This window comes from Schistocerca cancellata, chromosome 3 (genome assembly GCF_023864275.1).
Source record: "Schistocerca cancellata isolate TAMUIC-IGC-003103 chromosome 3, iqSchCanc2.1, whole genome shotgun sequence".
NCBI lineage: Eukaryota > Metazoa > Arthropoda > Insecta > Orthoptera > Acrididae > Schistocerca > Schistocerca cancellata.
Genome location: NC_064628.1, coordinates 867,226,717 through 867,253,494, shown reverse-complemented (window position 1 = coordinate 867,253,494; position 26,778 = coordinate 867,226,717). Strand labels below are relative to the sequence as shown.

The 26,778-nt window shown below is 38.5% G+C and overlaps 1 protein-coding gene across 1 annotated transcript in view; it reads left to right on the top strand.

The window, feature by feature from the left end:
* LOC126175921 (hemocytin) overlaps positions 1–26,778 on the top strand; it is a 486,280-nt gene that overhangs the window by 324,402 nt on the left and 135,100 nt on the right. Inside the window, exons 49-51 of the mRNA XM_049922991.1 lie at positions 5,570–5,675; positions 12,055–12,259; positions 21,492–21,635. Coding sequence (XP_049778948.1) covers positions 5,570–5,675; positions 12,055–12,259; positions 21,492–21,635 — 455 coding nt within the window. The remainder of the gene's footprint in view (positions 1–5,569; positions 5,676–12,054; positions 12,260–21,491; positions 21,636–26,778) is intronic.

Genomic DNA, 26,778 nt, shown 5'->3' with positions numbered 1-26,778 from the left:
CAAAGCCCTGACAGAGGATGTAGTTCAGTTGTTCCAGTCTGGGTTGGTACCGGCTGATGAACTGACACTCCTTTATGGCTGGTTCTTGAGGTGGTGGGAGGATTGGAGATGTGAAGGGAAATGGTATGGGAGATCTGTTTGTGGACTAAGTCTGGGGTATAGTTCCTGCCTGTGAAGGCGTTAGTGAGACCTTCAGCATACTGCGCAGGGGTGTTCTTGTCGTTCTTGTCCCTGTAGATACACTGCTACAAGCTGGCCAGGTTGTATGGGGGAGGGGGGGGACACTTTTTGGGGTGGAAGGAATGACAGCTGTTACAATGCAGGTATTATTAGTGGTTGGTGGGTTTAATACGGTCAGCAGAGGTGCGGATCGAGCTGTTAGAGAGGTCAGTGTCCAGGAAGGTGGCATGCTGAGTTGAAGAGGACCAGATGAAGCAGATGGGAGAGAAGGCGTTCAGGTTGTGAAGAAATGAAGATAGGTGTCTTTGCTCTGAGTCATCAGTGAACCTGAGTCAGATTTTGGGAGGCTAGGAAGGTCTCCTCTAGATAATACATAAACAGGTTTGCATTGGAGGGCACCATGCAGGTGCCCATGGCTGTGTCGCTAAACTGTGACCGAGAGCAAAGTAGATCACCCTGTGGCATAACATGCAGCTGAACGTAACATGCTTTATTTCAGTGGCTGCTTCAGTACCCAAACGATCTGGATTGTCCCCTGCACCACCAGCTTTTCTGAACTGCGCTGATGGGAATTAGCCTTACAACACATTCTCTGCTCCCAAAATTATCCCAGCCTCAACCTGTGGTAGTATACTCTCACCATACCCTCCACCTAATAGTTCCCACACCTTATTCTTGTCTCCCACCCTCTTTGTGTGTCACCCTCTACAGACACACCTGCCCATCTTTACCCACTCCTTTCCTTTTTCGCTCTGTTCTCCCTCTCCCTCTCAAACTCCTTGCCCCACAGCCTACCAACACTGCACCTGTTGGCAGTCCAGTCCCTGCTCACTCTGCCAGACAGCACTCTTCTATCCTCTCACCCTTACACTTCTGTCCCTTTGCCTTCCCCACCCCCTCCAGGTTGCTGCTTCCACACCACATGACAGCTGTGTTCTGGTTTGAGATGCTGGAGATGACAATCATGTGTGAGTGAGGTGTGCTTTTGTGTAAATGAATGTGTGTGTGTGTGTATGTGTGTTTTTTTTTTCTCTTTCTTTTTCTCTTTCTGATGAAGGCTGTTGTGGGAAGCTAATGTGTAAGTGTCTTTTAACTGTGCCTGTCTGCAACTTAACGTGTTGTCTTTATGGTAAGTAGCAATCTATCTTTTCCTTACATTGTTGATATTCTATCCCGAGTTTCAATTGTTTCATCTTACAGATTATACACTTCTAAAAGTTGATTGCATACCTCATTGTAGCAGTGGTGGAGTTTTATATGTTTGCCGTGATTTAAAACTGAAAATAGTAAGTATGTCAGATGCAAATGGTGAAAGAGAAGCAGACTTCTGGTTTCTCAAAATATATGTATGTAGTCATAAAATTTTAGTCAGAGCAATGTATAAACCATTCAGAATCACTGTGGTATCACCCTTCCAATCAGCCTTGTCCTTGCTAGCGTCACAGTTCAAATATGTAATCATTATGAGAGACACAAATACAGACATGCAGCAAAACTCTCATAAGATGACTCTAATGATGTGCATGTTACACCTCTGGATCACATACCTACACCCTAATTGATATAGCTGCAATAAAGAGGCCACATAAAATGATATGTGTCAGACTTCTCATCCAGTCCTTTTTACCCATGAAACCATGTTTTTAATGTACTCCACACAGACAACCAGAGAAAAACCTAACCTACTTCCCTACACAAACATAAAATATATTAACCATGATGCTCTACCAAAGAACTATCTAGGTATGATATTCAATGACAGGATACAAGCTATAATCTGACCTTAAGTGCTAAAGTCCAGGAATTCAGTAGCAGACATACCGCACTTTATGAAAAACATGGCCTTCCACATTCTGCTAAAGTAAAGAAAGCTACTGGTCCATGGCTGACTATGGAATTATGCCAAATTAATAAATGAGATTCTGCACATAGAAGGTTCATATGAAATTCAACATCTGAATTTTATTAAGTATATAGGAAGCTGCGGAACAAACAAAGCAAAGTTTGCACAGCACCAAAGTCAGGCAGTCCTGCTATGTTGTACACAGTGAATCAAATACTGTAGCTCTGTGAAAAAACAATATATCTCTGATTTAGGAAAGGCAAAATGTGATCCTGCTTTTCAGGCTGCTATAGAGAAATTAAATGATTTTCTCTGAACTGCAGTCAGCTCTCAAGTTACAATAAATTTTCACACACTACATAGCAATTTCCTGACTGGCACGATTTTCTTAAAAGTTGTTTCTACACACCCAGTACATAAAGGAGTCATGATAATCTGTTCTGAGGCAGTAGATAATGATGGAATGAGTATAAATATGATAAAAAGTGCTGCTGATATTGTAATTTCAGTTCTCACAGACATCTTCTGTCTCTCTGTTGTTAGTGGTGCATATGCTATTGAGTAGGAGCAAACTGTAATGCAAGTATTGGCTGAACTACATGTCTCTCACGGTAGGTAAAGCCTAAGAGTTTATTGATAACGAACAACTGATGAATACCCTGAAACTTGTACTATCCTGTATAAATATCAATGAGGCTTCCAAAAACATGATAGCACATCAACTTCATTAATTAAAGTGACTGCCAACCTCAAGCATGCCATGAATGAGTGTGGTGAAGCAAGCATTGTAACACTGCTTTATTTCAATAAGGTTTCTGACACTGCTGATTTCAATATATTATCTGTGAAAATGAAACATCAAAATTTCTCAAACTGCAGTATTGCACTTCAAAGGAAAATGAATGAAGATTAAAGCTTAACATATCCTGTCAACAATGAGATTATTAGAGATGGACCACAAGCTTGGATTAGGGAAGGATGGTAAGGGAATCAGTCATGTCCTTTAAAGGAACCACCCCGGCATTTGCCTTAAGCTATTTGGGGTAGTCAAGAAAAACCTAACTCTGGATTGCCAGATGGGTATATGAACTGTCATTGTCCCGAATGTGAGTTCAGTGTGATAACCACTGTGCCTAGTTCCTCAATATATTGCAATTTGAGAGATATCTGTAAACAACATATCAATGAGTTGTCTCTGTTAGAGAAGTCATTATGGGAACATGCGCTCACTGTAGACACCCAAGGTTCTGTCCCAAGCTGATTGCATTTTGTACTATATATAAATGATATTTCATCTGTGCTACATGTTTATAGCTACCACTTATATGTTGATGACATTCAGGTGTATCTAAGCACCAGCCTGTTGTAGTCCTGACTTTAGGACCAACAGCATCTACTGAACACAATAATCTTCTGTAGCAACAGATTAAAATTTGATCATTGCTCCAGGACGCCAAATAGTAATAGTTGTTAATGGACATTAATAATAGCCATAGTTCCAGATAGAAATTTATATGTGATAGTTCATGATTGAAATTGGTATAATTCCAATCACTACTGATTCACTGCGCACATCTATTCTGTGTATGATAGTAAGCAAAGTTCCTTTAAGCTTAACAGTGATGGGAACAACACATTCATAAGTTGAAGCACTTCAAACCTAAATTAGTCAGTGTAAATCACAGTGGTGGTCGTAGTTCTTTGATAGAGACAAAGCCATATAATAGCAGCTACAAAAGAATTCGCTCCTCAGAGGCCTTTTGTTTGTCTGCTATGGAACTTCACATGACTGTTTTTCCCACAGCATGTGCCTTTGTCTGACGTGTGTTATGTTACACATGTTATTATGTCCATATTTACTGCACAGCACAAAGTACATTTCTACTGCTGTATCAAGTGTGAATGACCACCTTCATCTGACATCATGGTGCACGCAGAATCAAGGTCTTAAACTAAACTGATCATCAATCAGCAGCAGAAGCATTTGTGAGAGATGCTGTGAGAGGCTTGTCTCCCTACATAGCTCCCCTGTTAAGTGAAATAAGTCAATGCAAAATCACCCAAAATATTTAAAAACTATTAATAATTAAATTATTGTATTCTGTAGTGTTTTAAAACACAACTTACAGTCTCCAAACAACTTAAGAACTGAAAGTTCTTGGCAATACAAAACTGCAGTAGATCAAGACATGAACCAGGAGATTTTGCCTTCCATGGATAAATGCTCTACTGACTTAGCTATACATGTACTATACACAGCCTGCTCTCACAGCATCACTTACTCCAGTGCACACTCTGCTGCAGAGTAAACATTTATTTGCATGCTTAAGAAATATTTCAATGTATTTACAGCTGAGACTGAGACTCCATAAAAACCATCTTTCTGTGAATAAAATTCGTTGATTATCTGCCTGGTATTGCCATTCCTGAATTGTTATTGTATTTAAATTATAATGAGTTCTCTTTTTACACAATTAGTCCCTTTCTTTATCATGTAAAACCTGATAATTAGTCAAATATGATTCATATCGTCATTACTTAGCTGACTTTGTAAGTTAATTGTCCAAAAAATAGTAACAAATGGCAAAATACTTACATTATTAGTGTCATAAATGCTTTCCTTTTATTTGGAAACATCAATGAAAGCATTCTTTTGTAGTCAATTTTCTGATTAGACTGTAGTAACATTGACTATCATCATTGTCTCTCAGGGGGAAAGTACACCACAAACCATTATTCTTACTTTATTTTCCTTCCCCACAGGTAGTCACTTTAGGTAAAAAGGAAAATTCATTCTAAATAGTTATGGTGGCCACAAATCCCATGAACAGCTCAAACGGCATTATTCATATCTTTTGTCTAAAATTGATATCATCTTGCCAAGCTGGAAGATTACTCAGTGACCAGACAATTTAATTTTTTTGTTTTCAGTTTCATTATCATTTAATCTCTATCCAACCTGTGTAGATTTAAATACAAGTACTCAAACTAAATCAATATCTTTTCCATAAGGATATTGTTGCTTGCGTTATTTAGTCTGCAATGCAATCAATCTACTTTGATATGGGTGTAGTACTAAGTGTCCAGTCAGTTGAAAGTCAGACCATTTTTATGTATCAGTTTCCCATCATCTCATGCACCAACATAGCATATTTCTCAAATGAGCTACACATTCCTAAGCTCTCTTTTGGTCTCTAACCACCAGAGTTACACAGAACAAAAATACTGCAATTGAACTGACTGAAATGATGCTGTCTCCCCACCCCCTCCATCCTCACATATATTATTCCCTTCTCAGATTCCATTATACAGTATACTTTCAATGTGTAAGAAAGTTATTCTTTGACTTAATTTTTTGTGGTACTATTCTAGTTGTCCGTCTGGGCCACATACAAGCCATAAGTGTACTTATTGTAACTATAAATTTTGAGAAAAAATATACTGGTCACTGTATGACTTTAATGTATTGCATAGTGGTCTAAATAATGAATATCTTTTATTTGTCTTATCAGAATTAATGTGTTTACCAGTAATTTTGTATTGCAGTTACGCCACTGGTAAAATATATGAGACCGAGAAATGTGAAACATGTGTTTGCAAGTTGAATGGTGTTCCTGAGTGCAAGACAAAAACTTGTAGTGGATGTCCAGAGGTAAAGCGACCTTCATTGTAATATTCTTTTTAGTGTATGGTTGTCTCTTGCTGTTGTATGATGATGGCAAGTTCCAGTTGAATGACGTAATTATTAAGAATAATACTTGTGTATCTGGATGGAACACTACTCATCATATAGAAGAGTCACTGAACAACAGACAAGCATGTAGGATAAAAAAATAGCTTAGCTTTAATACAAAGTCCTTCAAAGACAACTAACACACATGCTCAACTCATATAAACATGGTCATTAACTTCTCCAGGTGCTGCAGCCTGACTGAAGTTATTAGCAATCTTAATGAGTGTCTAACATGAAACTGGAAGGGTCTTGGAAGAACCAGCAGGAAAGTGAGTGAATAGGAAATACAAGTGGGGAACATATGGGTGTTGGAGGGGTGGTGACAGCCACCATGTCAGGCTGCGAGGTAGGGAACTGCTTGGTGAAGTGTAGAGAAAAAAATATAAATGGGGAAGGGGAGGATCAGGTTAAGAGGAAGAGGTTAGAAAAGGCTACTATGAATGAAATAGGGCAGAATGGAAAAGCAATAGAGGGACTGTGACATTGTTATGGGATGGGAGTGCAGTAGGGGTTTGGAAATCATTGAGAGGATGACAGTATTTTTCTGGAAGTTGTGGATAGGGTTTTTGAGATTGTCAACTGTATCTTAGGGCAAAACTTAAGCAACAGTTACTATTGCTAAAACATATGATGAACAAATTCTAGTTTAGTATTGTAATGTGTAAAATGTGATTTTTCATATTTTTGAGTGGCACTGTCTAGCATCAGCTGCATCGTTATGCTCTGAGTGACCTACTTGCACACTTGCTCTTTTAGGTTATTTCAGGATGCAGAAGTATTGAAAGATTTCTGATATATTTACTGTGAACATTTTCCTCGAGAGACATCCAGTTCTTGTAATGATTGTAGCTGTAATGGAGGTGATGCTTAACATGGAGGACATGATGACTCTCGGAACAAATGTAAAGAAATATATAGATGGTCTGAAAAAAAGCCTTGCAACTTTTATAACAGAGATCAGACTGAGCTGTTCTAGGAAAATAAAAATTGCAGCTCTCTTTTAACTTCATACAATGAGTATATCAAATTGTGGTACGAATGAATTAAAAGCAAATCATGAGGTACTAGTCTTAGCATTGTAACGATGCTTTCTCTGGATGGTCGATCCATTAGAAAGACTAGTTTTGTTCTCTTGGATGAGCTAATTGTAACTTTTACCAAAAATATCTTACCCCGTACTCCATTGTGCTCCACAATAATTGATTTTTTTAGTGGAATAATCTGATACTAAATGCTCATCTTTGAAACACTGGTGTGGAAGGTTCGCACAAAATCAGCTAAGTGGGAATCCATACCTTTACGTAACTGTATAAGCTGAATTTCAGTATTTGGTTTGTGTACACCTGATTTCATGGGTGTTAGAGAAATTCTCTTCAAAAATCTAGATCCAAACATTTTTGTAGTATTTAACTGTGCTTTTCATGTTGTTTCCCCATCATATTTCATTGAATGTATCAAAACTTGTGCACATGTCATTGTATAGTATGTATTTTCAAATAATTAGTGTTGCAGAAAACATATTTCCCACTATATCATCAGATGTAGTCTACATTCATGCTTTACAAAATTTTGGCAGTACTGTCCTTATGCAGACCATTATTGTGCCTAATTTCAGTGTTGATGTAAGCAAAAAAAGGTACCTTTTTGAGAATTTTCAGAAGTGTCCAAGTGACATACATAATGTGTTTCATAATAACTCGATGATTACAAGTTATATTTGCACATTCTACAAGATTCAGCAGCGCTATCTGATTTGGAAACTTTATCCTTAACTGCAGTGTAAATATTCAAATATTCACATAATCACATAATTAGTGCAATATTTCTATCTTTTTCTGCTTATTGACAGTTTGTTGTGGGAATGCAATATAAACAAAGGTCTTATGAAGTCAGCTATGTCCTGTGCATATTAGAATTGACATATTGTTATATATTCGGTTTCCCCTCTCGGACAATAATACATATTGTTTGCATTTGTCAGGCAGTGTGGTTTCAGTTGCCTGAGACTGCAGTCATGTGTGTGAGTTGCATTTGTGTGAGTTTGTGTGTACATGTGCATGTTTATGTGTGCCTATTGTTGACAAAGGCCATTGGCTGAAAGCTTTAAGTGTGAAAATCTTTTTCTTGTGCCTATCTGCGACTCAGTATCTCCACTATATGGCGAGTAGCAACTTTCCTTCTCATAATATTGTCATAAATTTCTGCTGTTTTTAGGTTTTTTAGTAAATATATTATCAATTTTTTTAAATATAAAAAAATCCAGCCTCGAGGTTCCAACTAGCCTAGGGATTCAAAAATTTTGTCCAACATTTTTCTCTTCTTCTAACAGGAAATCTCTTTATGGGGGTAACAGTCACTTGAATCCTCATGTAAATTGTTAATCCTTGTGGCATAACAGATGCAAGAATTAAAAGAGAATCAGCAGAATTTATTTAAAGTAATTTGTTTAGTGTTCAGGTAAACATTGCATCAGGCACAACACACTCTGTAGCACAGTAGGAGTTACTTGCTGTTTGTAAGCAGCTGGAAACAGCCCTGAATCTTGTCAAGCAGCTGGAAGCTGTTGTGAATGTGTGTGTTTGGATGGCAACTTAAAGGCATGTAACAGAAATACCTAAGGTACCTCAAGTACTATCTTCTCCTGCAGATACCATGCCCTCTACAAGAGGTACAGTACCTATTACTACTCGTACACTTTACTGCGGGTGGTGTCATTGGCAGGTGTAGGGGCTCTGCACAGAGGAGGCAGGGATCAGTAAAAACTCAGGGGTGATGTCGTCTACTTAAAGTGCAACTGAGCCTGTGAGGCACACATTACCTGTTGGGAAGCCTGTTGTGTCCATTGACAGGGAGAAGCAAGTGCAAAAGGGGAGGGGTCTTTTAATTTTTAGCAGTTTGAAAATACTGTCAATAATTTGTATTTTTTAATATTTTTATGCAGCGACAGCAACTGATATTGTTTATATAAGAATATACAGCCTACAGTTGCAGGTTAACTTTATCGTAATAATAGAACCTTTCCTACAGATGTTCATACGAGATTTGTTGGTCAGTTTATAAGGCTCTGTAGTAGAATGTAAAACGTAGTCATGCTGGATACTGTAATTAACTTACAATAGTAAAGTATAAAATTAATTCATAGCAAAAATGTTATCTGACACGTGCGTAATAAGAGTTTGATTCTATACATCTCTCGCATGCGCGCTGCCCTCTGTGAGGCAGACCGTGAAGCCCTCGCAGTCTCTAGTCACATGACAAGGCCCATACAATGGGCTTAAAGTGAATTTGCTACAGCTTGTTTAATAGAAGTGACAAAACCTTATGGTTATGCATCAAGTTTTATAAAGTTGACTTAGGACATGGCTTGTTTTAGGCAAACATTTAAGTAATATTTTATGTAAGTACTACATGTTGCATCCTGTAGGATGACCATATCTAATATAATTTACCAGCACATTATAATATTAACTTTTTGCAGGTTCTGAAGAAGACGTTATTACTAATGTTGAAACCTAGGTAAACGATAAAGTTAACCTGCAACTGTAGGCTGTATATTCTTATATAATAATTTGTATGCCTGGAAGGCTCATTCAACATGTTGAAGATAGCATTCAGCAGTCACTGAGGATACAGGATGTAATCTGCTGCAGAAGGCAACTATTATCACCCAGCAGCCAATACGGGTAACTACAGTTTTGTAAGTGCTGGGCGTGATGAGGCATCCTGCAAAACAATACTACATGCCTCCCCTCAATTCTGCTTATAATAGTTCAGAAGCCCACTCGTGGTGGAAATGCATTAGGTAGATCTTCTTCTTTTTCTTCTGCCTTTGTATCACATCGGTGCAGGGTTGGCATAGTTCGAGCAGTTTTGTCATGGTTAATTTAAGGGGTGGCTGAATGCCCTTCCTGTCACCATACTGGTACTTCACCTCCCCCCTCCCCCACCCCCAGATGAAATTTGTGCACCCCAACTGTCTGTCTGTAGTGTTATTCATGTGAAAGTGAACAAGAGTTTTCTAAATGTTTGTGAATCATGTAACTGATGTGGAATTTGGATACCAGCCCAATATTAACCTAGTAGGATGTGGGAAAATATCTAAAAACCACATCCTCACTGACCCTCATTGTTAATCTGCTGGTGGGCTTGATCTGGCGCCAGCACACCTCTGCATCCTAGAAGTGGGATTTCAGCTCACAAGGCTTCCAGGCAGGTCTTGAAGTACATTAAATTTAATGGCAATAAATAGATCTGGTCACTTAGAGCATGTCCAGTTTGAAACTAATATCAGGAACCATTAGGCAGTTGTAGCAACAATGATTACTAAAATACAAAGGGCAGCTAAAACAAGTAGAAAAACATACATGTCCAGTGAAATAGATACAGCAGAAGTTGCATCATATCCCAAAGACGAACTTGAAACGTGTCACTGTGTGCAGGAGTATGTAGATGAATGGTGGCTTAAGTTTGGAAGAATAGTTGATAATGCACTGGATAGATACGTACCTATTAAAACAATTCACGACAGGAGGGACCCTCTGTGGTATACAATATCTCCAAAGAAACTTCTAAAGAGAAGGTGGTTTCTCCACAACAAATGTAAAACAAAGCATATGGCTATAAAAAGATGCTAAATCAAACACATTTGACTGTCAAAAGGACCAAATCTGAGGTGTTCCACAATCACCATAGCAGAATCCTATTGAAAGACCTCTTACAAAACCCAAAGAAATTCTGGTCACCTGTAAATGTTGCCTGTGGCACCAAAGTCAGTGACTGGACACTCATGGATGATAGAGGCACTGATACTGAGGGTAGCAAAGCAAAAGCAGAAATTCTGAACTATATTTTTAAATGTCTGTTTACAAATGTAAATCAAGGACTACTGTCTCTGTTTACTTCCCACTTCGCTAATGGGATAAATGATGAAGATGTTACTGTCAGTGGTATTGAAACACACCAGAAATTACAAAAACTGAGAAAGCAAAGGGACTGTGAGTATAAGATCATACTTATCACATAACGTGCAAGGCATTTAAACCATCATTCTTCATGTACTCCATTCTTGAATGGAATAGGAAGAAACTCAGGTATATGGTGCCATGGGAAGTACTTGCTGCTCTGACCTTCACAATGGATTTCAGATTATAGATGTAGATATAGAAATAATTAATGGCCAAGAGCATTGGATCATGCTGTGGACTTGCAACTGGAAGGTCAGTTAAAAACATAGTAGTTAGCAAGTTAGAGGCAATATAAATGTGTGATACTGGTGTATGTACAATTGAGTTCATATTTTGTAGTGAGCAACACGAGCTAAGAGACAGGGCAGCTTATTTCAAGCTGTCCACAAATATTTGAAGCAGAAGGAAAAATGTAGTTGTGGAGGAAAACAAACGATACAGACTTAGCATGTCTTCAGCATTGCATAATGTGTGAAGTTGCTGGTATTTCTGAACAGTGAGCTCAGAACAAAACAACTTGGTTTTTAACTGTACCTCACTTTTTGTAGAAGTGAAGTTGAGTTTATGTCTGTGTGAATTAATTATATGTGGCTGTTATAGGGAAATATAATGTGGATGCATCTTTTGGTGTCAGAGTCTTGTGTTTTATTGTGTCAGTTTCCTGCTGCCGAAGTATATGGAAGTTCTGTATGTGCATTGTCATGATGATCTTGTAGAATCACCACTATGTAATACTGCACCAACGTAATCATGCGTGCTATACATTTAAATCTCCTGGAGCACGCAGTCAGTACTGCCAGATATTCTTAAAATCAAATTAAATGAAACAAGTTTAAAATAATTGATAGACTATTAGAGAGGAAAATGAGACTTATATCAGAAGACATTGAAATTTACTGTAGGAGAAACTACAGCATCTTTTTTCACCTGACTTCCTAAAAACAAGTTTTTTTTCCAGGCATAGTGATTTTATTAAAAATGTAGTACATTTGATACTGATGAGAAGAATGTGATTAATTTCTGATTTTCTAGTTGGGAATCATGTTTCTATTCATTTTGTAAATTATTTGGACAAATAGTCACTCTATTGAAACAGTAATTTAGTATGTAAGTTTTAGTTTACAATGCAGAATCAGTCACAAGAACCTGACAAATAGTTTTTAACACAGGCATATGTGATATTTTATATCACAAGCTTAAATACTGCACTTGCAGATTATCTGTTTAATAGTTACATAAGTAAACAGCAACACAGAAATTTCTGAGGTCCAGGGCAAATATAACTGTTCAGTTATTCCTCAATTTGCATCCAAACACTGCTTTTCCTTTTGCAGGGACTGAGAGGTGTTCTTATTAAGGGAATATGTGAATGTCGTTGTGAACCTTGCCCACCAGCAACTCGACTGTGTCCGACAAGTGGTGCTTGTGTTCATGAGAGTGTCTGGTGTGATGGTGTGGAAGATTGTCCAGATGATGAGGTTGCATGTTCATTTGAAGAAGAAACAGAACCACCAGTAACTACTCCCTTACCTGGCACAGGTGAGTGTTACCTGACATTCTAGTTAAAAATTGGGGTTTCTGTCTTACAGATACGCATGAAATCAAGTTCAGGTACAGTTACTAGTTTTTACAGTAGCACTCTTAATAGTATATACATTATGTTCAATATTTCTGCCACTTTCTATGATAATGTTAAAATTTTCACCAGACTCACTGTTCAGCGAGCCCTTTTAACTGCCCCAAGATGGGGTTTGACTGCCTCAAAATGGTTTCATTTGAGATCAGATTGGATGTGAAGTAACAAAAATAAGTCACACAGGACTGCACTGTGGCTCGAAAGGTTATAACAGTCTTTGCCATCAAAACTCCCTCTTTCTTAAGACAGTATGCCTTGACACACTGTTATTGTGAAGAATAGATGAACTGGCTTCTGGGCAATGACAGGCAATCTGTTTTCTCCAGTGATCAAGTACCTATGATATACATTTCTAAATTTGTTCTTTGCACAATTGCCCCAAACTCCTAGTGGATCATTCTTCTACTTTCAAAAGAAAATAATGGACACACATTATAAGGACTCACACCAGCAACAAACTGCAGGCAATATCACCTACAGTTACTTGCTTATTTCAAATCTGCCTCACATAAGTAGTTTACAAAGAAATTTCAACTCATATTTCAATTATTACTGTGCTGTGATTGTCTGCTATGGAAAATGAATTAATATGTCTATTAGCAGTGGTAGTTGATCTCTCTGTGTGTTGACTAATGCTTGCAAAAATAAATTTTAAAAAATGGTAATTAAAATTTATTAATCTTCTCGGTATGCTTTTGTTGGGAACTATGGGCTGTGTTACAGAATTTTTTACAATTTTCATTGATATTCTATGTTGTGTATCTATTTTCAATCTATTTTATCAATAGTAGCACTGCTGGTTTCCACAATTCATTGTTGTCAATTTTATAGAGAGAGTTACATTATGTAAAATGACAAGTGACTTCAGTACAGCTGTAAAATAAGGATGGCCTGATCATTTTAAGTAAACTATCCAGTTAATGTTACCTAATTCTGTTTAAAAGTTAAAGACTTCATTAAAAACACAGAATTACCAAATGATGCCAGTATATTGTGACTATTACTATGAACTTTCCACAAGCTTCTACTTCTAAAGCACAACATTCGAAATGCAACTCAGTAATAAATCTGCAATAGTTCAATATTTTTAGGTTTTTACTCTTTTTTGAGGTTCAGGTATTTAGTAAAACATTGGGTCCAGAAAACAAGCCATTTATCCCATTATGTAATATGTTACCGGTACATTTGTGTTCATGAATCTGAAATGGTAATACATGCTAAAAAGGGCCATGGTTCAAGTTTTCTTTCTCATAATTATTTTAATGCTTTGATAGATCACAATTTTTTTCCAGTAATGATGACAAAATTTATAATTATCCTTAAAATAATGTAAGATGAGTTCTTGAGCAATTTAACTTATACTTGTAATCAAAAGACTGAAGCATTCTGGGATGCAAAAAGGTATGTCGCAATCAAGTCAATACTAGCTTGTTTCTTTCCTGCTTCTTTTATAAATAAATTATGTCATTTTTCTGAACAGATCTTGGATGCTGCTTCATTACGAGATTCATCTGTAAAAAAGCTGAGATTAAGATAAATAAAACAGAACTAAATTGTAATTACAGCAGCAGTATCTGTAGCAACAATACTAATGATGAAAAATTGTGGTAGACTGCAGCTTATCTGAATATGAATCTCCTTCAGACTGTTTGCACACAGATATTTCCCCTTCTGATCCAGAATCGTTGTATTTTTGTGAAACTCACAGCCCAAGATTTACTTGGGTGCATTCTTTGAATATAAGGGTTGTGTCATGACTTTTGTTTCGGGTTGGTCGCTCAAGTGTTAATATAAATGGCAGCTCCTCCTTAAACTTCACTTTCAGAGTGGTCCATGCTCACAGAAGAACTATGAATTCTAAGGTAATGTTCTAACTTCATCTGGGCATATCAAAATGAAACAAAATACACAATTATACTTAACAATTAGACAAACAAGTGAAAACCAGGCAGCCATACTGCCACACACATCCAGTTCATACATGTGATTTCATCAGATTGTTTGGGATTTATGAGTGATCATCAGTCAACTGCTGCCAACTGTGATTTTTCTGCACTCTTTTGATCTAAGGGCAGATCATGTGACCTGGCAACATATTGCTGCATTCCATCACTTGTATGTGAGTCCTTTACTTTTCATATGCTCCTTTCCATAATTTTTCACCCCTTGTGAAGTTGGTGGATGAATTTGACTACAAGTTCCTCTAAATTTTTTTCTCATATTCAGGTTTTCAGGTGCAATGCAGTGCATCTCTTCTGTAGGCTGTCCGATAATGTTGGAAGTTTTTTAGGCACTGAACTTTAAATCTGAGTCCAACAATTCTCATACATGTCACACATTCTACTGTCCTGCTATAGGGCTGGCCATTGTAACAACAGACAAGCAGCATTCTTGCACTAACATCCCATTCTTAAACTTGTAGAATGTTAGCTATATTCATTATTTTCACATTAATAAGGTTTTGATTACATGGATCAAAATTTATATTAAATATCTTGGTGTTGGTGGAGAGTGAACATGGTACAGTCAAGCTAGTAATGAAGATGCTAGCTACTAAACCACAGTGTTATTTATGTGGAAAGATAAAGATTGGGGCATAGGAGTGATGAGATGTTTGCAAGACACACTTATGAAGCTTTTCTATCTAGAATGGAAATGCCTAACAAAGGTTACAAAAGCCAAAAATAATGATGAACAGTATGAGTACATTTACTTATTTGTTTGTTTATTTTTTGCATCCAAATTAACCAATGTCAGTCCAACTCTTTGTTTCGTTAGTAGCTTGTCAATAGATCATCATTTGTGAGGAGTTATCCAATTATTTAGTTATTTGTCCCATGTGTCACTTGTATGATATAATGATGTGGAATAAGTCAGTTTTACTTAAATAAAGCTGCATACTGGCCGTTAACAGATGAATTCAGCTACAGAAAAGAATAATTTAATAACAGAGATAAATATGTAATATTTGTATGTTCTATAAGCTGCATGTTAATAAACAAAAATTCTTCAGTGGTACTGAAGAAATTGCCCAGAAGGAACTCTGTTAGTATGCTTTCAGGTGTAGCTTTACTACAATCACTATTGGTGGGGTAGGGTGGGGGTGGGGGATGAGGATGAGGATGAGGATGGGGCATGGGGGGTGGGGATGAGTTCTGGCACTTCTGCTTCATAAAGGTCAGGTATTATGTCGACTGAAACTCGTGAATGGCATTCAAAAACTGCTTAGGTTCTATTCATTAACGTACATGTATTGCCACCCATCAGTGCAATCAGAGTACTATTCAGAAGACTGTTGGTAAATCATTGAGCTCCAGAACTCATATTACATACCTTAAGATCTATAACGGGTTTGCCAAATCACAGTATTCCAGTGAATGCAGATTTTCTGATGGGTGTACCTCTCATTGTGGATGAAAGGGCTAGTTGTGATTAATGGTTTGAGTTGATGTAATATCACAACTGATACAAGATGCAGGTATTGCTGTATAGTATTTTCATTTTCCATTAGGCATTTTAGAACATAAATTGTTACTGATCTTCCTTTGACACTAATAACCCAAACAATAGTTCAAGTTATGTGAGACTGTGTATGCAAGATTCATGTGCCGATTTGAAGTTCTAGTTCACATATTTTACTGTTCGCATTGCTTCTGCATAATCTTTCATTGAGTGTATCAGTACCTGTGTGTATTGTGATATATTGTGAAATTTTGATCATTTGACAAGTACTGCGATAAACTCAAACTGCTAATGTCAATCATAGGCTTAAACTTCATTTTGCTCTTTTAAAAAGTTTTGAGAACAGTAGGCCTATCCTCATTCAAAACAATGGGTCCCTAATTTCATTGTACAATTATGTGAGAAACAGGTTATTTTTTATAATTTTTGGACACGTACAAAACTATATTTTTATAAGTTACAGGTACAAGTGTTTTCGATATGTAACTTATTTCATAGCATATCAGCATTTGCAGTTCATAGTTCTGCCGAAGAATATGTCACCCTTGAATTTTATTGCATATCAATGCAAATAAACTTACATTCTTGGGAATTTTCAGAAGCTGCCATTATCCTTTGCATAGTCTATGAGCAATTTGTAGTAAATGCCATTTGCAATTTAATTACTGTAGCACACATTCTAAGTAACATATGGTGTTATATCTAGTTCTCTAATAAAGAGGAGTAACCCTGAATATTATCTGCATTTATCGTAAATTAACTCTTTGTGCTAACAGCTATAACTTTTAGGAAACTGGTAATTTTTATGACAGGCTTCTGTGTTGGCTTAATAGAAATCTCATTTTGTGTATTTGCTTCAATTCTTACAAGGAATTAGCAACTCCTTAGATCAGCATATTAAAAGATAACCAGCGGGCTTAATTTAAAGTTATTTTCTCACTGTTGGGTAATATATTGCACCAGCCAAAATGCAGACCCATTATGAATGCTCTTCTCAAACATGGGATGAGTTGGTTGACATTCATAAGCAGCTGTAAATCACCCTGACTGCAGTCAAATGATTGATAGTTGCTGCAAATAGGTGTGCTGGAAGAGCTCACGAGTGTCACATGCCTCCAGAATGAAATTTCCACTCTGCAGCGGACTGTGTGCTGATACAAAACTTCCTGGCAGATTAAAACTGAGTGCTGGACTGAGACTCGAACTGAGGACCTTTGTCTTTCGCAGGGAAGTGCTCTCATCTGAGCTATCCAAGCACATCATGTACCTGTGATACCAGTACCAGAGGTACCTGAAGTACTATCCTTTCTTGGTGGATCCTATCTCCTCAATGGTAAGTTAAGGTGTCCTGTACCGGGAGGATGGGAACCAGGGAGGCCTAACCAACTTTGAGGTGCTGTCTTTCATTGAAAGTGAAACTGAGCCAGTGGGTCCCACTTCACATGTTTTGGGGAAACCTGTTTTGTATGGTGTCAAGAGGAGGCAATGCTAAAGGGTAGGAGTCTATTTATCATCAGCAGTTAAATGTATGGTGAATCATGGTACCCCTCAGGGAAATGGCAACAAGAACAGCAAAGGAAATCAAGTGCTTGGAGGCCTCATTCAACATGCAAAAGAGGCTATTCCAGCAACTTTTGGGGGGAACAGGGTGCAGTGAACTGCAGATTGTGGAAAATGTTGGGACAAATGCTGCCTGTCATCTGGGCTCTGAGTTCATACTTGGGTCATTCCAGTGAATGGCAGAAAAGTTTGAGAACACCAGTGTTGCACATGGAATTTCAATGAAGCTCACAATTTTTGCAGCATCATCCTCAGAACTGATTGTGGCTCTTTGGTTTTGAGCTGAGTGGAAGGACTAAATCAGAGACTTTGAAGGTACCGTGACAAGCTAGGCCGTGACTTCCTGGACTTGTACCATAGGTTTGAGAACAGTAGGGTCCCCCAAACTGGGTCAGTTGTGCGCTACACATCAGAGGCTGTGTGTGGGGTGCACACAAGCATTTTTTAGATTAGGCATTTCTCCATACAATCCAGATAACAACAGACGTAGGAAACCCAGAAGTCTCAGGGTAACATCAAAAGACAATCCTCCCACAGGTGAGAGTATTAAAATTCTAATGGTAAAGTACCAAAGTATTCGCAACAAAGTGCCAGAGTTTGAAGCACTCCTGAAATGCAGTGAAGCTAGGTACAGAAAGCTGGCTGAAGCCTGAAATTGATAGCAGTGAGATTTTTTGGGAAAATTTTAGTGGGTATTGAAGGATAATCAAATGGGAGATGGAGGTGGTGTATTTGTCACAGTAGACAAGAAACTCAAATCCGCCGAGATAGAAATTGAAAGTGCATGTGAGACTGTTTGGCAAGACTCATTACCAGGGGGGAGTATAAAATAATGATCAGATCCTTCTATCGCCCACACACTCATCTCCTGACATAGCAGAAAACTTTAGAGAAAACCTCAATTCACTTGTATGTAAGTTCCTCAATCACACTGTAATCATCAGTGAAGGCTTTAATCATCCAACAATTTATTGGAAAAATTACAGTTTTGTTAGTGGTGGGCGTAATAACAGATTATGTGAAACATTACTAAATCCCTTCTCTGAAAACTATCTAGAACAGATAGTTAGGAACCATGCTAATGCTGGAAATATATTGAATTTAATGGCAGCAAATAGACGTGACCTCTTTGAGGAAGTCCAGATTGAAACTGGTATCAGTGATGATGACACAGTTGTGGCAACAGTTGTTACCAAAGCACAAAGGACAATTAAAACAAGCAGAAAGCAATACATTCAGTAAATTAGATAAAAAATCAGTAGTGTCATATCTCAGTGAGGAACTTGAAACTTTCTGCACAGGACAGGAGCATGTAGAGGAACTATGGCTCAAGTTTAAAAGGACAGTTAACCATGCACTGGAAAGATATGCACCCAGTAGAACAGTTCATAATGGCAGGGAAGCTCGATGTTATAAAGTCACTGCAAAGAAACTTCTAAAGAAACAGAGATGTCTGCAAAAAGGTGGGAAAAAAGGCATAGAGCTACAGCTAGAGAGATGCTGAATGAAACACATTTGGCTGTCAAGAGAGCAGTGTATGATGCCTCCAGTGACTACCATAGCAGAATATTGTCAAACGATGTTTCACAAAACCCAAAGAAATTTTGATGATTTGTAAAGGCTGTTAGTGGCACAAAAGTTAATGTCCAGTCCAGAGTCAATGAGAGAGGAGCTGAAATTGAGGGTAGCATAGCAAAATACTTAACCCCATTTTCAAATATTCCTTTACAAAGGAAATCCCAGGAAAATTGCCCCAGTTTAATCCACATACCACTGAAAAGATGGATGGAATAAGTATTAGTGTCAGTAGTGTTGAGAAACAGCTGAAACCATTAAAACTGAACAAAGCTGATGGAATCCCTGTCAAACTGGTATATCAGAGCACTACTTAAATAATTTGACAATTCAGAGGCTTCCTTTACGAGGATACAGATTAGCTGGCTGTTTTTCAAGGAGTTCTTTGCAGAGTGGGCGAGTGACCGTGTGTACAAAAAACAATATTCCATTTGAGTCCATAGATGTATCATGGCACTGCATTAAACAGGTATTTGAATGTTGTGCAGGGGCAGTTGAAGTTAGTGAAATTAAACTTCTAATTGTTGTTGTTTATAGGTCCCATAACTCTGACTTCAGAGCATTTCTGCTCAAGCTATAAAAGGTTCTTGGTTCACTTTATATGTGATGACTTCAATATTAATTTTGCATGTCATTGTGCAAGAAAAAGGATGTTGGAAGATCTCCTAAACTCATATGATCTTATGCAGACTGTATTTTTTCCAAACCAGGGTGCAGGGGAACAGTGGCACAGCCATAGACAATATTTTTTGATTACTATATGGGCATTTTCTTTGTAAAAGGGTCAATGGCCTTTCAGACCATGATGCACTAATCTTAACAATAAAAGATTTTTGTACTCAAACAAGTATTATATATAATTACAAACTATGTAGAAAAGTTAATCCAATGGCAATATAGTGTTTTTTAAACCTCATTCAGGAACAAGAGTGGCAGGACGTTTATTGTGCCGTAACATAGATGACAAATATAATACTTTCCTTAACACATTTCTCATGCTCTTTGAAAGTTACTTTCCATTAGAACATTCTAAACAGTGTACTAGCAGTAAAGGGCAGTCTGGGTGGCTGACTAGTGGGATAAGGATACATGTAGAACAAAGTGGGAATTATATCAAAATGTTAGAAGTGTCACAATCAAGCTATAGTAGTGCATTACAAACAGTATTGTAAGGAGCTTAAAAATGTTATTGAGAAGGCAAAGAGTATGTGGTATGCAAATAGACTAGCTAATTCACAGGATAAAATTAAAATCATATGGTCAGTTGTGAAGGAAGTGTCTGGTCAGCAGCACAAGGTTGATGATATAAAGTCAGTTTAACAGCTGAAAATGCTATATTCTCTTTTCTCTGTGAGGTGCTGGATGCATTAAACAAAAGTTCCAAATGCTAGGCATCTTTTTTTATTTAACTAAGGCGTTTGATTGTGTTGATCACAAAATATTGCTCCAGAAGTTGGACCATTATGGAATACAGGGAGTAGCTCACAATTGGTTCACCTCTTGCTTTAACAACAGGCAGCAAAAGGTCATTAGTCACAGTGCTGAGAATGGCTGTGGTGTGGGGATGGATGGGGTCCAGTCAAATGTGGAGTGCCCCAGGGATCTGTGCTGGGGCTACTCCTGTTCCTTATTTATATAAATGGAAACTGAACAATTCAAATTTCTAGATGTTCAGATAGACAGTAAACTGTCATCGAAAGCCCACATTTAGGATCTTGTTCAAAGACTTAATGCTGCCATTTTTACTGTTCGAACAGTGTCTGAAGTAAGTGGTACTTCGACACAAAAAGTAGTCTATATTACTTATTTTCATTCACTTATGGTGTATGGTATTGTATTAGTAACCCCCCCCCCCCCCCCCCAATTCTTAAATGGTATTTTTGGCTCAGAAATGGGCAGTTTGGGCATCAGTTGTTGTAAGTTCGCAAATCTCTTGTCTTTTTGACCCTTGTTCTCTATTCTTGGTATTCTGACATTGTCCTCTCAATATATATATTCTTTACTGTCATTTCTTGGTAACAATATCAGCTTATTCCCAAGAATTGGGAGCTTTCACTTAGTTAATACTAGGCAGAGTCCAATCTGCATTTGGATTTCACCTCCTTGACTCTTGTGCAGAAAGGTGTGCAGTATACTGCTGCATCAATTTTGATTAAGCTACCATATCCTGAGAGAGTCTGTTAACATATTTCAACAAGCTGCTTTAAATGATGACTCTAGGAATATCACTCATGTATGGATCATGAGGACAGAATAATTACTGCATGCACAGAGGCCTTCAAACAATCATTCTTCCTGTGCTCCGTACATGAATGGAACTGGAAGAAAGCCTAATAACTGCTAGAGGGGGAAGCAACCTCTGCCATGCACCACAAAATTGTATGCAGAATATAGCTGTAGGTGTAGAAGGAAATGATTTGATGTGTCTAGAAAAACATTACTGTTTCCTTTCAAAATAGTTCTTGCTACAGTGTGGTTTGTGGTAAATAATGTCTGTGTTAGTTATCAAACCTATTAATTTCTCTGTTACTGAAACAGAACCAGCATGTCCAGATCCCCCTCACTGCCCTGACGGTTGGAGTCTTGTTCAAGAAGAAACCTCACCCCTTGGTTGGTACAAGAAAGGAAAAACTTCACCCCATAATTGGTACAAGAAAGGAACATCTAAAAATTACAACCGAGGTAAGTTTTACAAAGCTATCCATGATTTTTTGTATCAAAATGATGTGCCCTGCTTGTTCATCATGTGTAGCTGAAATTCTTGTTTATATGCTAGAATAATTTAGTGTGTCTTAAGAAAACATGACTGCTCCCTCCTCCAAAATCTTTAGTATTGGTTGTAATTTATATTACAAATACACCACACTTATAAAATACTTTATTCACCAAAGTCTTGTTTGACAGAAGTCATTATAAATGGTTCCCCCATCATCAGGTGTATCAGAAATCTGAAGTAAACCAACAGTTCTCACCCACTCCATTAAACAATTAAGAAATTTAAAAAACTAAAGATTAATTATAAATTAATTACAAATTCTTGACAAAATGATTAAAAAATAGCCTACCTAGCAGTATTAGGGCATCATGCTCATGCCCAGACAACTAGTAGGCAAATGTCTATCATACGTGGATGTGTAGATTCTTTAAATGGCCTTTACATATAAATAAATATTTGCGCAGTCTCTGTACGGCAAAGATATCATAGGAATGTGTGGTTATACCCATGCTGACAGAAAATTGAAGAGCAAAAATAGCAATTATTTTATGTACCTCACTTGTCTTTTTTTGCCTATCTCCATGTCTGTCAGTCTTCTGAGCTGGTGTGAGAAAGACGTATATAATCGAGTTGTCTCAGTATTGTGTTAAGTAAGTTCTAATATGTGGGTGTGACAAATTTTTCATTCTACTCCTGATGTGACGAGGACTTGAATTTTAAAATTCAGCTCTTCGGAAAGGAAGTCAGCTCGAAGAAAGAATAACAGTCGCAACCATGTTGGCATTGTTATGTACCATTGTGGAGAAAAGATAAATACCAACCCACAGACTGCAAACTACAGGAACTAACATTCAAGTAATGATTCAGAATTGTCACAACATTCTTAGCATGCACACATCTATGCCTGTGTGTGTTTCTGGGAAGACAATTTTTGGTGCCACTTCCCTGTAATTCCTGCATGTATCTTTCCCCAACCAATATATGGACCACCAAATAACATTCCAAATTATGGATGCAAAGAACACCAGCTTTCAGTTGCAGCCTGGGCAAATTCCTCTTGTCCCAAAACTGCTACAGGGAATGCATGCAGTCTATAAAAATTAAGGCATCATAGGACATTAGGTGAAAGTCATTTGCTAGACCAAATTGAAGCTAAGTAATGACCCTACACTACAGAAAGTGCAAATCAGCTTACAACCTGACACAACAGTCTGCAAGAAAAAAGCCTGCATTCATATCCAACACATGACATGACATAGAGAAGAACTAAGGTACAAGGATGTACGAATGCCAAAAAATTCAGAAGAAATGTAGGTTAAACCTGAGAGTAATATGAAAGATGTTCATCTTAACAAGCAAATAAGAAAAAAGAAACAGAATGAATTTTAACAGAATAAGTGCAACCAAGCTATACACACATGACATAGAATGCTAACATAAATAACAGCACAAGCCAAAGCCAAAATACATACCCACTGCCAAAATCTGCGTCTTATAGCATAAAATTCCAGACATAACAAATGACAGGTTGTGGACAAGTAAAATGATAAGGGAAGAAATTTAAAATGTGATTGTTAAAATCTGTATAAAATAGCAGAAAAGCCAAACATAACAAATAACAGGTTGTGAACCAGTGAAATTAAAAGTAAACCATTTAAAACATAAAATTGCCAAATCTGCATCCAATAGCAGAAGAGTCCTAACATAACAACTGTTAGGTTGTGGACCAATGAAATTAAAACATTTGAAGGAATGAAATACTTTTAAAACATCTTAAGAAATATTAAAAAATTGACAGATGAAAAAATGCAATTGAGTATAATATAAATTAATTTTAATTCACTTATACTTCTTACTTTAATTTCATATGACTTGCAATGCAGCGGCCAATCTCCCCCAAATGGGGCCTCCATTTGTACTCTGCTGCATTTAATGCTTAGTTGGAGAAGACATGGCATTGTTTTAATTTTATTTTTATCTTTGTATTGACTGACTAGGATCATGTAACGACTTTAATTCTTCTTCTTTCTTTATTGTTTACTATTTTCTCCATACTCCTTCATCCTCTCTCCTTGTTGTCTTTCCTTTTCTTCTGTCCATGTTGTTCCTGATTTCTTATTTCTTCTGCCTTGAAAACCTTCTGAAGTTTTGTTTATTTATTAGCTGTTCCTGCCCACACTTCCACACTTTGCCTTGGCTGCATCTAGTTAAACAGAAAAGAAAGAAAATAGAAAGCACACATTTCTAACATGTAAGGGAACTGTATACATGTCCTAACCTCCTTCTCCCCCTCCTGGTCACATTCGGTCTCCTCCTCGCCATCTCCTTGTTCATCTCCTCCTCTCTCTTTCTCTTCCATCTTCTCCTCTATCCCCCCTCCTCTCTCTGTGCCCATCACTTCCTCCTCTCTTTCTATGTCCATCTGCTCCTCCCCCCTCTCTCCATCTCCTTCTGTAAATACAACTTTCCTCTTTTCTAACGATGTTCCAATGTTGTTCATTCAATTATTATGTAAATATTTAAAGTAAATCAGTCATGAACTTTTTGAGATTAATGGTAATAACATTTTCCCTTTATATATTAATTATTTATTTACATAAAATATATATTATAAAATAGGTACATATATATGAATGCAATGTTGTGTCAAAATTTCAAAGCAATTAGTGCAGAACTTTTGGTGATTTATGCTTTTGTGCAAATGAACATTTACATTTTTATTGAGTTTCCCTATAATTATTACATGTATATACACTCCTGGAAATGGAAAAAAGAACACATTGACACCGGTGTGTCAGACCCACCATACTTGCTCCGGACACTGCGAGAGGGCTGTACAAGCAATGATCACACGCACAGCACAGCGGACACACCAGGAACCGCGGTGTTGGCCGTCGAATGGCGCTAGCTGCGCAGCATTTGTGCACCGCCGCCGTCAGTGTCAGCCAGTTGGCCGTGGCATACGGAGCTCCATCGCAGTCTTTAACACTGGTAGCATGCTGCGACAGCGTGGACGTGAACCGTATGTGCAGCTGACGGACTTTGAGCGAGGGCGTATAGTGGGCATGCGGGAGGCCGGGTGGACGTACCGCCGAATTTCTCAACACGTGGGGCGTGAGGTCTCCACAGTACATCGATGTTGTCGCCAGTGGTCGGCGGAAGGTGCACGTGCCCGTCGACCTGGGACCGGACCGCAGCGACGCACGGATGCACGCCAAGACCGTAGGATCCTACGCAGTGCCGTAGGGGACCGCACCGCCACTTCCCAGCAAATTAGGGACACTGTTGCTCCTGGGGTATCGGCGAGGACCATTCGCAACCGTCTCCATGAAGCTGGGCTACGGTCCCGCACACCGTTAGGCCGTCTTCCGCTCACGCCCCAACATCGTGCAGCCCGCCTCCAGTGGTGTCGCGACAGGCGTGAATGGAGGGACGAATGGAGACGTGTCGTCTTCAGCGATGAGAGTCGCTTCTGCCTTGGTGCCAATGATGGTCGTATGCGTGTTTGGCGCCGTGCAGGTGAACGCCACAATCAGGACTGCATACGACCGAGGCACACAGGGCCAACACCCGGCATCATGGTGTGGGGAGCGATCTCCTACACTGGCCGTACACCACTGGTGATCGTCGAGGGGACACTGAATAGTGCACGGTACATCCAAACCGTCATCGAACCCATCGTTCTACCATTCCTAGACCGGCAAGGGAACTTGCTGTTCCAACAGGACAATGCACGTCCGCATGTATCCCGTGCCACCCAACGTGCTCTAGAAGGTGTTAGTCAACTACCCTGGCCAGCAAGATCTCCGGATCTGTCCCCCATTGAGCATGTTTGGGACTGGATGAAGCGTCGTCTCACACGGTCTGCACGTCCAGCACGAACGCTGGTCCAACTGAGGCGCCAGGTGGAAATGGCATGGCAAGCCGTTCCACAGGACTACATCCAGCATCTCTACGATCGTCTCCATGGGAGAATAGCAGCCTGCATTGCTGCGAAAGGTGGATATACACTGTACTAGTGCCGACATTGTGCATGCTCTGTTGCCTGTGTCTATGTGCCTGTGGTTCTGTCAGTGTGATCATGTGATGTATCTGACCCCAGTAATGTGTCAATAAAGTTTCCCCTTCCTGGGACAATGAATTCACGGTGTTCTTATTTCAATTTCCAGGAGTGTATATATACTATGTGTGACACTCTGGTAAGTGTGTACAAATGAACATTTACATTATGAAATGAAATGAAATGATCATATGGCATTGCTGGCCGGGAGGCCCTATTCGCAGGAGTTTGGCCGCCGCATTGCAAGTCCTTTTTAGTTGACACCACTTTGGTGACTTGCTGGTCAATGATAATGAAAATGATGATGAAGGACACACAACACCCAGTGCACACACACACACACACACACACACACACACACACACACACACACACACACACACACAAAATATGGCGCTCCAGTTGTTATCTAAAAACAAGTGAGTATTCGAATGCAACATTATATCAAAATTTTGAAGGAAGAACTTTTGGAGATTTAAGATTTTGTACAAATGAACTTGAGGGTTTTGCTAAAAGTGTATCTCCTTTATGTAGTGAATATATAATAGAGGGAAAAATTCCACGTGGGAAAAAAATATATATAAAAAACAAAGCTGCTGTGACTTACCAAACAGGAAAGTGCTGGTAGATAGACACAATAAAAAACACACAAACACACACACAAATTTCAAGCTTTTGCAACCACCCAAGGTTGCTTCATCAGGAAAGAGGGAAGGAGAGGGAAAGACGAAAGGATGTGGGTTTTAAGGGTGAGGGTAAGGAGTCATTCCAATCCCGGAAGCGGAAAGACTTACCTTAGGGGGAAAAAAGGACAGGTATACACTCGCACACACACACATATCCATCTGCACACATACAGACACAGGCAGACATATGTAAATGCAGAGTGGTTGGGCAGAGATGTCAGTCGAGGTGAAAGTACACAGGCAAAGATGTTGTTAAATGACAGGTGATGTACGAGGGGTGGCAACTTGAAATTAGCAGAGGTTGAGGCCTGGTGGGTAACGGGAAGAGAGAATATATTGAAGGGCAAGTTCCCATCTCCGTAG